The 15,317-nt window shown below is 28.5% G+C and overlaps 1 protein-coding gene across 1 annotated transcript; it reads left to right on the top strand.

The window, feature by feature from the left end:
- Positions 1 to 675: 675 nt before the first annotated feature.
- On the top strand, positions 676 to 15,015 carry LOC120174502 (ethylene-responsive transcription factor RAP2-7-like). The gene is made up of 10 exons (XM_039181319.1): positions 676 to 687; positions 1,732 to 1,739; positions 12,671 to 13,212; positions 13,452 to 13,477; positions 13,569 to 13,599; positions 13,671 to 13,758; positions 13,846 to 13,991; positions 14,237 to 14,331; positions 14,417 to 14,631; positions 14,722 to 15,015. The coding sequence occupies exons 3-10, from the start codon at positions 12,677 to 12,679 to the stop codon at positions 14,974 to 14,976; spliced, it is 1,392 nt and encodes a 463-aa protein (XP_039037250.1). The 5' UTR covers positions 676 to 687; positions 1,732 to 1,739; positions 12,671 to 12,676; the 3' UTR covers positions 14,977 to 15,015.
- Positions 15,016 to 15,317: the final 302 nt, after the last annotated feature.

The following is a 15,317-nucleotide window of genomic DNA, read 5'->3' as shown; positions in this document are numbered from 1 at the left end:
TCTTCTATTTTAATCATTGTTGTCGTTCATTCATTGGTTATAGTAATGCAATTTAAAAAAAATTTGGGGTAAATATTAATTATTATCTTCTCAAAAATAACTCTTAATTATTTGATATTTAATACTTATACATTTGAAATTCTTAATATCATAACCCGGGATCTAAAATGAATAATAATAATTTTTTTATTACTGAGGTTGTTTAATTCGTGCTAAATAATGGTAGTTAAATAGTATTTAGTAACTTTAAAATTATAAAAATCAAAATATACTCCACTCTATAATACATAGGGTATGCATTCGGTTGATTAAATTAATTCGGTTTTTATATATAAAAATTTGAATAAATTGATTAAGTCATTCAAATCGAAATGGTCGTACATAATTTTTTTTCTTAATCGGACCGAAATAATTGATTAGTATAGTATGTATTATGTTAAATGCTATATTTATTTGCATAAGGTAGGGGATGTATGAGTTGATGGACAATCATATTGTTTTTGTAATTATCATTGAATTTGTTGCTTCTTTAAAAAAAATAGAGAAAAAAAACTTTTGTATCTAATAATTCTTAACGTTATTATTAGCTAGGAATCTTATTTTAAGTCAAACATAGCTTGTCTCACTCTCCTTGGCCAAACTTTCAGCTACAACGATTCTAAAATAAAGAAAAAGGAAAGACAGAAAGTTAAAAATATAATGATACAATTTAACAATATTAAACTTCAATATCGATTAAGTGTTAATTCAATTGAAGTCGTTATGGTTTTATATTCTATACATGAGACATTTATCACGGTATATCATATGTTCAAAATAATTGAGTGGTGAATAAGAAATTATATTTGAAAGCTATTTGTGAATTGTGTTGAGAAAAAATAAAAAATTATATCCCACATTGGAGGGATTCCAAATATGAGACATGTTATATACATGATTCAACTTGGGTGTCGTAGAACTTGCACATTGTGCATGGGTGCATATCAGTGTCTACCCAAGCTTGATCGGGTTGGGGGCGCACGTGTACGATGACAAATGTCTGGACTGATTTGGCCATAACTTATAATTAACACATTAATTTAAGTAATTGTTACCTTAATTTACGTTGTGGACATATTATGGATTAATGTTTCCTTCATTATGGGATGAGAGTATTATGCATTAATGACGTATATTTATTGTTTCATTATTCGAACTTTTTAATATTTTTTAGTGTGAATTCATATTTAAATCATGTAAACCTACAAGGTTAATTCACTCGTAAAATTATTTTCTCTACTTTTAAATGTTTTCAATGTTAGAAGAAGGTACAATTACACTTCGATTATCATTGCATTCGTGTTAGTACAGTCTTCATCTCGTTGTTGCATCTTAAGAGACATTCATCTTACGTTATCTGATATCACACGCAAACGATTTATTTTAGAAAATCATAAACATGATTCAATATCTCTAACCACATGATATCATAGTCACTAACGAATAAATGATTTCTTATTGTTACTACTTTCTTTTTCAATTCGATTTAATCATATTTTATTCCTCGGATAAGTTTTGTCAAAGGTAATACAAGCATCAACATACATGATTTTTTTTACATTTTTAAAATACTGTCAATTATATCATTATGCACTCGTTCCATGTTAGGAGGATCATATTTATTTTCAATATAATTTGTGGACAACCAGCTTCGTAATATTTTTTAATTAAAAAATAGATAAAAGTATTAAGAAGAAAAAGTATTGTGATATAAGCAATGACGTCTTCTTTACATGTGTGGTTCACACAAAAGTACGGCCAAACGCTAAGCAACGTTTCAAATGAAACGCGCTGTAAGGCGCGTGTGAATGATATTTTTCCATCGAGTTTGGCCCCACGTCTTATCTCGTCGGACCAATTGATAGTTGTTAATATAAAAATTATTTTAATGTGTAGTTTTAATTAAGTTTGCAGTTACTAGAAGATTGAGTAGGTATCATCTCACAACCAACAAATCATTTCTTTTCCCCTTACAATTACCTCAAATCAAAGGCAAGCGGTTAAAATAAAAATATTGATTAGCATCAATTCATCAAAGTTGTCCACTTTCAATGAATATTTTAAATGATTTTAAGTTTTTTTCCACTAACATAAAATATTTATTTTTAAAATTTGTAAAAAATAAAAATAAAAAACTACATCTAATTTAAATAAGAATTGGGTTTTTTAAGTTTTAGTCAAAATTCAAATATAGTATACTAAATCGAATCAAAATCGAATTAAACACTAAACCTTGAATCATTCTGTAACACCTTTACTTGTATTTAATTCCCAAATACGAGTCAGAATGTCAAAACTGATTTTATAACATTTAAAGTTAAACCATTTATCGATTTATCAAGTAACATCAATTTATAGTTTTTAATTAACTAAACTAAATCAAATTTCAGGTAGCAACTTAGCGGTACATAACTAATAGTTGCTTAAAAATTTCCTATATTCAACCTTAATCAGCTCCATTTTATCCTATTGTTTACCATATTATTAAACTTGTAATTCATTTAACAATTACAAACACTAATATAAACTACCCATTGTTTATTTTAACCATTATATATCATTACCAATATGACTAGCTTATAAGTTATTATCAACTATATCTAAACTAGTAGAAACAATCTATTATTATTATTACTATTATTATACATGCCAACTAGAAATTTAAACTACATCATATTGATGTAATTACTGATACTGTAGATATATCTCTTGATGAGTGTGATGTTTGACACTCTTTACACTAATTTTCTGCTTTTTACCTAGCGTGAAAATATCACATGCTAAGTATACGCTTAGTGTGAGGCAATAACTTATAAGCTTAATCACTTTACATGTATTACCTTTATGTTACACATATTAACATGGAATAAACAAAGTATATAATTTATTATAAGTATATTTGTCATTTATTTCATAAGCTCAAAAGCTTTATCACATGCTTGTAATTTATTAACCAATAAACTATAACTCAAATATAAGCCTATGAAAACCCTGAGTACACGAGTCAATATATGCACCGAAGTGCTAATACAAATAAGGTTGTGCCCACCACAATACACATAAAGTCGTGCCCACCATATTGCACATAAGGTCGTGCCCACCATATGCACTAAATATCCTTTATATACGTTATAGTGCTAAATCAAATATATAGACTGCTTTTGGATTCTATGGCACGCCAACTATACCACTATCTCTCAATGACCTACTCGAGCATATAATCTATATTTATTTCATTCATGACATGTATATCAACATAATTCAACATTGGGCAGTTCATACCCGAAATAACATTCGTTATATAACATTATAAATAAACTAGTGATCAATGCATTTTATATTAACTTTTGTCATATTTAACATATGTCAAATATATGATTAATGACCTAATTATCATGCTAATATAAACAAGGTAGACTCATCGCAAGTCTTCTTAATGATGTATAAAAACATTCATGTATAATGTTATGTATGCATTGCACTCACCTTGACACTTTTTATATAAGTCAAAATATAAGTCTTATTAAGCATTAAGCTCGATCTTTTCCTTTCCTTTGTTGTTAGTTAGACCCAATTTTGAATGATGTCTTGTTTTTTTTGAAACTCACCACAGAGAAACAAATTCAAGAAAGTTCTTGATTTGTTCTTTTTTAAGTTTTTTTTTAGATTTTTATAACCTAATTGAATTTAAAATTCATTTTAGTCCAAAATAACTATTATGACCTTAAAATATGATGATCTTAATCATGCCATGTATCAAATTTATCATCCAAGGGCTGAAATTAAACTATGAAGTTAGTAGTTTACAACTTTACCCTTATAAAGTTCCAAAATTATAATATTGTCCTTTTCATCCAATGACTAAGATTTAACATGAAAATCAACTTAAATCTAATGGTCCACATTAAATCTTATCATTTTAAAGTACGGAAAGACATTTTTTCCCTGCTTTAACATCTAGCAAAATTTTCTAAATTTTTTATTCGATCCAATTATCCGAATCTTCTCGAACTTTGTAGCTTTTAACACAAACTCCGTACTAAAAATATGAGTGACACCAAAACGTCATTCTTGAGAGTAAATATTCATTTAAGGGACAAAAATATATACTTTTAAAAATTACCATTTTAGTCCCAAACTTTCTGGATTTTATACTTTAGCCACAAACTTTCATTCTATTCATGTGGGCCACTAATCATATTTTTGGGTATTACACATTCTACATAATCATAATTGGAGTTTTTAAATTTTATTGCAAATTTTATTTGCATATATAGTCCTTTGATAAGTTTAAATGAATGCTTGAGATTAAACTTGTCCCATTACTATTGGTTTTTTATTTTTCAATTTCCACGAAAAAAATAGAAGCGTAAAATTTTAATCTTAGTCACCCATTTAGATTCATCTAATGAATATATTCTTGTGTAAAACTAATAAGTTAGTGTAACTAGACCTTATACATGTAGAAAATTTGATATTTATTTAAAGATTTGTGAAAATTATTAAATAAGATTTTTAATTAAAACACATTTTTAGTTTAAATTGTAATATTAAATAATTATAAATCTTTATTTTTTTTTGAAATAGAAGTAGCTACTTTTATTAAAAAGAGAAAATATCTCAAATTATAATGAATGTTTATAACCATCATCTTAAACTAAACACATACTTATGACATTCTCATATAACATCGATACAAGAAACTAGTTACTTGAGATTATATGAGGGCCATACAAGAAAAAGATGAAAAACTCATAAAAAAACTCAAACAAAAGATAGATACAAACATATCTGACTAAATAGACAAACGAACCACAACAGGTATTCAAACTACTGGAAGACTACTTGCAAATACAAATCAGAGCCAACATCAAGAGAAAACTATCCGTGAACACAAAATGCGTATCCAAATTCAATATGAGGGTCCAAAACAGGAAAGATCAACATGATAACAAATAAGCATAATATCAATCAGTTGCGACGACTTTAAGTCCATTCATGAGAAAATTAAACAAAAAGAAAGTCCAAACAACTGATAAAGAAGATCAAAAATATTTCAAAAGACGGATAAAAACGTGTTATAAAGACCAAGTTATTAGAAAAAAAAATCAAAGAAGCTAGATAAGAAAGTGAAGGAAAGATAAAAGTAATACAAATGAAAAAAGTCAAATCTTTTAAGTTTTTTTATTTGATTTAAAATAAAAATAAATTTTTTATAGATTTATATCTATTATTTAAAATTATTTTTAGTAAGTTTCTATTTATGAGAAGTTGGTAATATAAATGTTCTAATTTTGTATAAATTTGTTTAAATAAAATATTTTTATCTTTCATAGATTGTTCTAGCCTTTATAACTTACCAACCAATGGTTGGACAGCTTGAAAAAAGTCGCATAAATAAAGGCGGTGGGGCGACCTCAATTATTCCTAACTGCCCACAAATTGACTCTGAGGAATCTATTATCGTATTTCTTTTTTTATATGTGATTGGTCCAAAATATACGTCGTGCAAACATATTTAATCGGTTGATTAAGTTGTTCACACTTATTTTTTTTTATATTTGTTTGTGCCATTTTAGCTTGTTCTTTATGTCTTTTTAGTCTGTATATTTTAATCGATCTTTCTTCTAAAATTAAGAAATTGTACAAACTAGGCAATTCGAAATAAAATATGAAAAATATAAAAAAAATAGTTAAAAATTCAACCAAACAACTATAAAAATAAATATAAGCAACCATCATTGTCATGAGGAGTTTTTAATGAGGCTCTTTTCTTCTTCTTCTTTTTAAAAAAAAGATGAATATTATCAACATTAGCATAAAATGCATATAACAATGAGTGCATGTCACCAATCTAAGAGCCTGAAATAGAGGTAGATCAACAAGATAATCAAATAAAGTCTATTTGGAGAGACAACGTTAAATTGACCTTAAGAAAAGAGAACATGTGCTACAAGAACAGACAAAGAACGTGCTATAAAAGTAAACAGGACCATCTATCGTTTTCATATAAAAAGGACAAGACTAATTAAATAAAATAATAAATTAAAATTTGCAAAAAATACGATAACAGTTATGTTAAAGCTGGAAGAAAGTGAGAAGGAGAAGGAAGGAAAGAAAATAAGAAGTAAGAAAATAAAATATTCCCTTGAGAATGATGTCTAACATCAAAAGAATCTAATAACCTTCATAAGAACTCTTTGTCATTGTCAAATAAGACGCTTTATAGAGTGATAGAGGAGTGATGAGCAAACCAAACTATCTGACAAGTTACTTTGCTACACAATTTTGATTATATCGGCAAACAACTTTTTATCAAATATGGGACCTGACTATACCTGACCATCAACAAACCAATCAGAAAACAAATAGCGCAAGGATCTTTGTGCGAGCGCCAAAATGACCGCAAATGTATGCAAAAAAAAAAACGTATCAAAAGTCATAAGAAACGTGTCATAAGAGTAAAGAAAAACGTGTGATGCAAGAACATAGAAAAACGTGTCAAAATGAAAAAGATTTTTATTCAAAATTCAAAAAACAAACTCAAGCAAAAAACGTAATATAAAAAAAATAAAAGAACTAATAATTATTGACAGTTAGCAACCAATGTTCAGATTGGTGTTGTCGATGACTAAGCAAAAAATCAAAGGAAAGAAGAAGACGAAACAAAAATATTGAAATAAAATTTAGGTCGGATAAAACCTAATATGATACGTCTATAAAGTATATGTCTGTTGCCAATATAATAAGAAAAATTCTACTATATCATACTCACCTCTTGTAAGTTATTTTTTATGTGGCTCGAAAGGGTAATCTAACAATATGTTTTGTATTATGATAGTTTTTTTTTATAAAAAATTAATCCTTCCGACTCATAATTTGTCTCATGCTGACCACAGTCTTAGGAGATAAATTTAACTACATGTAAAGTTATATAAGACGATGGAAATGATAAAAATATCCCTAAAATGTAATTGATAAATTTGACATATTTTCTTTGATATGTACAAAAAATAAGACAAATAAGGGTAAAAAAAGTTGATTATTTGTTTACTTCTAATATGATATTACGAATAAAATAATTTTAAAAATCAAAATAGACAAATTTAATAGGACGAAAAGAGTTCATATTATAAATTAAGGGTATTATTTTAATAAACTACATAAGACCTCTTATAACTTTTGAGTCACCTCTGGTAAGAGGTATAATTGCCCACGAATCAATTTTTTTAATAAATCTATGATAAATATAAAATAATATCTATCAAAAGAAATTTAACTATTTAATAATGAATACTCATATCGTTATTATATGTAATGTTTGAGCCTAAAACCTCAAAGATAACAACAAAACTTTTAACCACTAAAACTGTTTGGTCCGTTCTCCGTGCTCCATGAATTAAATATAAGTTTAACTTCAACCAAAAATTTAAAAATATTTATTTTGTTATTGTGTCTATAATCCGATCGACTTTGAACTTATCAAATAAAATACATGACTAATATTTCAAAAACTTTGTTTATCAACTAGCATTAAATTAGATAGTATTGTATGATTAAAATATTTTTATGTTTAAAAGAAAATAATATTTTATTAGTACGTCATTTTTTAATAGTCTTGGATGATTATAATATAGTATATGTATGAAATATTTCCTAATATTTGATAATACACACATTATCTACAGACGTAACTATTCGAATTAGAATCCTCTTAAAAAATTACATTCTCTATTACTACTAAGATCACTCATTAAATTCGTAAGTATGACATTAAACGATACGAGATACCAAGATAAGTATTGTTGTATGGAACCCCATACTTTAATTTGTAACTGCCCCACAACCAGGATCAATGGATTTTATTAGTGGTGGTTGTACGATGTAAACTGCCACCATCTTCAACGGAATAGTTTCCGAGCAACGCCACTTCCACCGCAACCGTAAAAGGTAAAATTGTACATAAATCCCTTTGAAAATCATAAACGAGCAAGTAAATACACGGTAAAATTATAATTTGGTCATCTTAAAATCATAAAATAATGACTTACTCCTAAAATTATAAAATAATCCAGTCTAGGTTATAACAATTCTTTATAATTTCCCGGAAATCGGTTTCGGTGTTTGTTAAATTAAACCCAGAAACTATATCTGTAATATGCTTGACTTTTTCTTAAAAGAAATTAAAATTTTGAATCACTTAACTGCCTTCCCCTTCCCCTTCCCCTTCCCCTTCCCCTTTTGTTTATTTTAGATTTTCTCTTAATATTTTTGTCTCCCTTTTTTACTTTTGATTTTCGTTTAGTCGACAACGACATCAACCATAATGTTGATTACCGATCATCAATAATGATGATTTTTATTATTTTTTCATACTATTCATTTATTTTATTTTGTTCTTAAGTTCTTTTTTTAATTTTAAATAATAATCCATACCAGTGTGACACACTTTTCTCTACTCTTGTAGCACGATCCTTATGACTTTTGGTATGTTTTTCACATACATTTACAGCCGTTTTGGTGCTCACACAAAAGCCCTCTTGATATTTGTTTTTTTATTGGTGTCGGTGGTCATGTATAATCAGATCCCCTTTTTGATAAAAAGTTATTTGCTAATATAGTGAGAATTGTGTAGCAAATCAGTCTGACATATAGTTTGGTTCGGTCATCACTTCTTTATCACTTTGTAAAGCATCTCGTTCAATAGAGAAATGAGTTTTTAGGAAGGTTATTAGATTCTTCTGATGTTGGTCGCCATTCTTAAGAGAATGTTTTATTTTTCTTCGTATATTTAGGTTTAATTTGTTTATATGTTCTTTTTGTGTGACTATTGTTCCAATTTTTCTCTTTATGTTTGAAGGTGTTGTAATTTTAATTTATTCCATTGTTTTTATTAATGAAACATAATTTTCATTGTTAAAAAAGAAATTGAATCACTTGATTGGAATTCTCGTTATGATATGTATGAACCCTAAAATAGTTTCAAAATCAATCTTTCACAAAACAATATAACGTTTGAAGAGTAAAGCTTTACGGTATTATAATTTAATTTTTCTTTGTTCAATTATAATTCAGATTATTTTTAATAATTCTTACCTAAGAGACGGAGAGAGAATTTTATTCCTAATATGTATTGAACATACAATTTAAGGAAGAAAAAAGATGTAAGCTAATAACTTCTAATCACATGCCTTATAGATTGTTGACTTATAATTCAAAATTTTAATTTGTTGGATATAATATTTTCAGAATAAATTATAAATTAACAATTTCAGAATATAGTATTAGTAAGACATATTCTCACAAAAGCAAGTTTTATAAAACTATTAGATCTCTAATATTTTAAATAATTTTTTAACTTATTAGTTTAATATTTTGTTCGAGTTAAACCATTTGATAACATCTTCTTCCTCATAATAGAATAAAGTTCTGTTAAGAATTAATAAAATGACCATAATGATTAAGGGGTGTGTTATTCTCCGTATAAGTCTTAGGCTCGAACAACTGTTTCTGTAGGGTATGCATTTTTAATTGTTAAGAAAAAATTTAAATAAATACTACATTGTAATCACTCTAAATTAGTAAAAAATATGATTAATCACAATCTAAATTAATATATTGACGTTGTGAATGGAACGAACTTAATTAAAAAGATAGTTCCATATTAAAATTTTTAGGTAACTGATTTAGGTTAACGGGTCAATAAATCTAATATAGGAGGTTAATCTAAAAAAGTTGTAAGTTGAAAAGTTAAAAGAAGCAAAGGGTGATAATGATTTGATACAGAAAAAGTCAAGGTCTGTGCAACACACAGCAAAAAGTTTCCTTTTATGAACCGGCAAGGATTAATCACGAATTTAAGGAAAGGTCCCCCAAGGACAAATCCGAATATTAACCCTTTTTGTAATATATATATAGAGAGAGAGACGAATAGGCTTTACTCATATATATATATATATATATATATGAGTAATTTTTACTTTAGAATTCGAATTTTTTTTCCAGTTATTTGTCTATTTTATTTATCATGTCTATCTTAAAATTTTATTTATATCGATTAAAAATGAAAATTTTAAATTATTAATATAATTATGTTTATCTTAAAAAAATATTTATAGATCTATTATTGAGTATGAACATTCATTATAAAATATTTGAGAATTTTTTAACAAATATTATCATATATTTATCTCAAAATTATAAAAAAATTATAGGTAATTGTAAATCAATGGGCGAGATTAAAAGGTTAAAAGTAAGAAAACTTTTACGAGAGAAAAAAAGAGAGAAATATGAACATTCATTATAAAATATTTGAAATTTTTTTAATAAATATTATCATATATTTATCTCAAAATTATAAAAAAAAATTATAGGTAAGTGTAAATCAATGGGTGAGATTAAAAGGTTAAAAATAAGAAAACTTTTACGAGAGAAAAAAAAAGAGAGAAATCAATAGTTTTAATTATCAATTTACATTTATCTAATAATTATAGAATAATTTTTTGAACTAAATTTTATACTGTGCGAGTGAATCTAGCCTCTTATATGTGTTATGTGTATAGAAAAGAATTCTGTGTACGGATGCAGTAACAATATTATTTATTTTTTCTCAAATGAGATTATACCATGTCTTATTTTGGAATTAGGATTTTAGATTTTAGAATTAACGTTTTATTATTTAAATTTAAGATTCTTGACATTTGACAATTTTAAAATCTTATTAGATAAATAAAATTTTCATCACCTATATATAAAATATTATCTTTATATTTCTTAATTAATATTAATCTATTGCTCTCTCTCTCTATATGGATAGGATCATATTATATAACCTAAAATTCTTTTGGGTTTACATGAATTTAGTATCGTTTGATGAGATAAAATAGATGATTAAGATTAATAATAGGAAATGAAAAGATATTCATTAAAAAAATAAGGAGATAATTTTAATAATCTATTTTTACTTGTTAAACATATTTAAATCTGTGTAAAATTAAAAGAATTTTATATTATATAATTGAATATTAACTCACGTATATATATTAATGAGAAACAAAAGTAAAGTGGTGGGATTTTTATAATGTTAAAACATATTATTTAATTATTAAAAATATAGCAAATTATTATAAAATATATTATTTTAATAATTTAAAATATAATAAATGATTATAAATATATTATTATAAAATATAATATTTTAATTATTTAAAATATTGATATATTCGGATCAAAGTCGGAGTTATACTCTAAAAATCAAAAAACGAGAAAAACTTAAAAATTATCATGGCATAACGAGATCAGATATTAATAAAATATTTTTGAGTTGAGGTCGGGTAACTAAAAACCCTCCACGTGCCCATCCTTAGGTCCAATGAGTTGGAGCATTGTATTTGTCAAGTAAAGTCAAAAATTCGAATTTTAACGATTGTAAGGAAATTTTATTAGAATGAACATATATAAAACACTATCTGAAATAATTATCAATAGTCCGATCGTTAAACCCATAAAAAGCAAATTAAGAAAAAGATCAGCTACGTCTCCGACACGCAATAGGCTGCAGGTACTTTTCCTGCTTTGACAATTAATATACAAGGACCATGCTGTAAGATTATGCATTTATTGGGAAAGTTGAATTACAAGGAATTAAAATATAATTTTATTATCAATTTAAGTTAATTTAATATCATTTAAATAAATTTAAAATTTGAAGTTTTATGTATATAAAAAATCTTCATTAAAAGACTCACATACCAAATCGGGTGTATGATGTGAGATTATTCGAATTAATTATGATAAAACCATGAAAATGAAAGGCAACTAATATGTGTGTGTATATATATAGTTGGATTCCTTCTAATTTTATAAATTTTAGAAGGATTGAGTTTTTATTTTTATTTTAGAAGCTCAAAAATATAATTTTTCTAATCAATAATTTATAATATTATATTTTTTTAAAATATTAAATTTTTTTATTTTATAGGAGTTAAAGTATAATTTTATTACTCTACCTAATTTTATAAATTTTAAAATGATTAATTTTTTTTCATTTTAGAAGGTCACATTATAATTTTTTATAGTAACTTGAAATTTTATAATTTTTATAAATATGTTTTATTTCAAAGAGTTGTGACCGTGTCAATCAAATCATGAATAGTGTAACAAAAAATATTTTTTATTAGTGCAAGAGGAGAGGGTAGGTTTAAATCCAAGACCTAATATCAATAAAAACTTGAATAACATAAATTATTTTTCACTACATTACTAAGTGATTAATTAAAATCATAAAAAATAACATTTTAGCTTGAACTACAAAATCCTCTAAAATTAAATATTCTCTTTCACTATTCAAATGTGTGAAAAGATTTAAATAATAAAAACACTTAATTAAATATTTACTTAGTATCCCTTTTGAGTTCAATCTCTTAATAACATTTATCTTTTTCACATCTTTAACACATCTTTATCCATTGCATTCTTGTTGATGTTTTCTTCATCAACTGATACCAAGAGAGAAAAGAAAATCCATCTTTTTAGAGTTTGTTGTTCTTGAAGAAACCTTGTGAAATTCTGGGAGGGGGGGGGGAAAGCATTGATTTTTTTGCTTTGGTTTTGTTTATTTCAAGAGAGAGAGAAAAACATGTTGGATCTTAACCTTGATATGGTCTCGAGCGAGTCATCTTGCGATGAGAACATCGACGACAAGAATAACGACAAGATGACGTTAACTCAAATGGAAGATTCGGGTTCTTCGAATTCTTCAATCATCTACGACGAAGACGTTCCGTTATCAAATGCAAAAGACGAGAACTCTTCCAACGATGCCTCGCCGGCATTCGTTTTTGATATCTTAAAGAAGGAAAAAGATGATGATGATGATGATGTCACCATTGCTAAAACTGTCCAAGACCCTTCGCCGGAATTCTTCACCCGACAACTCTTTCCGGTCGCCGGAGAAAAAGTGGGTCTAGAGTTGGAGTTCGGAACAACAGCTTCGGCTAGTAGACCCCAATGGTTGAATTTATCTTATGCCGAGTCCACCCGCGTGCCCGAGCTGACAACTGTCCAGATAAAGCCTCAACCGAGGAAGGGCCGCCGAGGGCCGAGGTCCCGGAGCTCTCAATACCGTGGCGTCACATTTTACCGGAGAACTGGCCGGTGGGAATCGCATATATGGTAGTATTCATGTCCAGATATATAATGTTTTTAAGTATTTTTTTTAACCCATCAAGTGGATTTGGTGGATAAAAGGAAATCTTAATTCGAGAAACTGCATCGGTAGTGTATGCACACATTGTCGATGGTTAAAATTTTGAACGAGTATTTACTTATAATCTCGCCGTTGAAAAAAAACTATTTTTAGTGATATTCAAATGTGAGATTATTCTAATTTGTTTTTGTTTCTCTGTGGATAGGGATTGTGGGAAGCAAGTATATTTAGGTAATTTAAATGATTTATTTGAAGATTTTTTGAATAATTTCATGGATTTTTTTCTTTTCTGATAAGGGTATACTTCTTTTTGTGTTGTCAGGAGGATTTGATACAGCCCTTGCTGCTGCCAGGTGAGAATTTATATTATATTTGGTCAAAAATAATGAATTAAATCATTTAATTTTATTTCTATCTTATTTAGAGCTTATGATCGAGCTGCAATCAAGTTCCGGGGAGTTGATGCTGATATCAACTTTAATTTGAGTGATTACGATGAAGACATGTCTCAGGTAAAAGATACACCAGAATCATATGAATTCTCAGCTTTCTTTTCCTTGTTTGTTGCATGAAGCTTGATTATGGTTTTTGATCTGCAGATGAAGCACATGAGCAAAGAAGAATTTGTGCAGAGTCTTCGTCGGCAGAGCAACGGATTCTGGAGGGGGAGCTCCAAGTACAGAGGTGTAACGTTGCATAAATGCGGTCGATGGGAAACTCGAATGGGACAGTTCCTCGGAAAGAAGTGAGAATCTGGTTCACCAAAGCTTTCTTTCATATGATCTTTTGGTTGTAATTGAGGCTTTTAGTTTAGAGCCTATCGTGTCGCGGTAAGGTGAAAAATTATGATCATTGCTTGCAGGCATACTTATCTCAGATTGTTCGACTCCGAAGTAGACGCTGCAAGGTCTTCTATGATCATAGTTTTATGCTTCGAGATATCGATTTGATGATTCATACGGTTTTTGGTTTCTCGATTTTTGAATGCAGGGCTTATGATATGGCTGCCATGAAATGTAATGGAAGTGAAGCTGTTACCAACTTTGAGCCAATTACTTATGGAGGGGAGGCTACAACTAGTGGAGGTATCTGCAGATTTCTTTGAGTAATCAAACAAGTTGTTGATTGTTTTGATGTTGAATTTTCTGTTTTCTGATGCATTGAATGCAGGCAATTGTCATCACAATCTTGATCTGAGCCTCGGGATTTCTGCGCCTTCCGTTGCTCAAAACGGGAGCAACGGTGCAGCAGATTTCCATTTTCGTAACGCTGCTGGCAGTTCTGCTTCTGTGGGTTTACAGCCTCCACACGGTCCAGCACTAGTGGCTAAGCACCCTCCGATGCTGTCCAGTGTTTATCCTGTCACTCTTTTACCACACGATGAGGTACTTCCCTTCGTTTCATGTCTCCTCTCCTCGCTCGTTGTTTCCGCGGCAGTAGAATGTAACGATTGAATGGTGTTTATGATATGACAGGGAAGGGCAATGCCAAAGAGAGCCGAAGCTGTTTCATCGACCGGATTCTCGAACTGGGGATGGACAATTAAAGGGGATGGTAAAATTGCCCCAACCGCGGTGTTTCCTATAGCAGCATCATCAGGATTCTCTTCGTCCAATGCCATTGCTCCATCGACTACACTCCCATTTAACAGTTCCGGCCAGAACCATTGCCCTGCGACACCCTTTACGTCGGCCAATAACACTTCCCATTACTATAATTACAGGAGCTGAAATCTGCATGGCTTTACAAACACAAGTGAAGCTGTATCAATTGTATTGCAAATTGTGTAATACAAGAATATCTTGCATTTGTTCATGTTTCAAAACTTCAAGTTCCTGCTTTCGTAACATATTTACATAGCAGTCGTTAAGCGACGTTACGATTGCTATTTTTATCATTTCGACTTTCATTATCATTGCCAAAATTCGAATAACTTCATGGGATTATTCGAGTCGGATTTGTCCAGGGTGCAAAGAAAAGCATCTTAAGAACAAGTGACGTGGAAGTTGATGAGTGATTGCCGTAAAGAAACAAATCAAAGAAGAGTTGAAAAGAATTATATGATGATTTG

Source organism: Hibiscus syriacus, unplaced genomic scaffold (genome assembly GCF_006381635.1).
Source record: "Hibiscus syriacus cultivar Baekdansim isolate YM2019G1 unplaced genomic scaffold, ASM638163v2 tig00112114_pilon, whole genome shotgun sequence".
NCBI lineage: Eukaryota > Viridiplantae > Streptophyta > Magnoliopsida > Malvales > Malvaceae > Hibiscus > Hibiscus syriacus.
This window is presented reverse-complemented; position numbering and strand designations above follow the sequence as displayed.

Bases quoted from the DNA above. Each gene is read 5' to 3' on its own strand.
- LOC120174502 (XM_039181319.1), top strand. From the start codon at position 12,677: ATGTTGGATCTTAACCTTGATATGGTCTCGAGCGAGTCATCTTGCGAT. The intron at 13,213-13,451 runs GTAGTATTCATG...CTCTGTGGATAG, and splicing joins CGGTGGGAATCGCATATATG to GGATTGTGGGAAGCAAGTAT. The intron at 13,478-13,568 runs GTAATTTAAATG...TTGTGTTGTCAG, and splicing joins TGGGAAGCAAGTATATTTAG to GAGGATTTGATACAGCCCTT.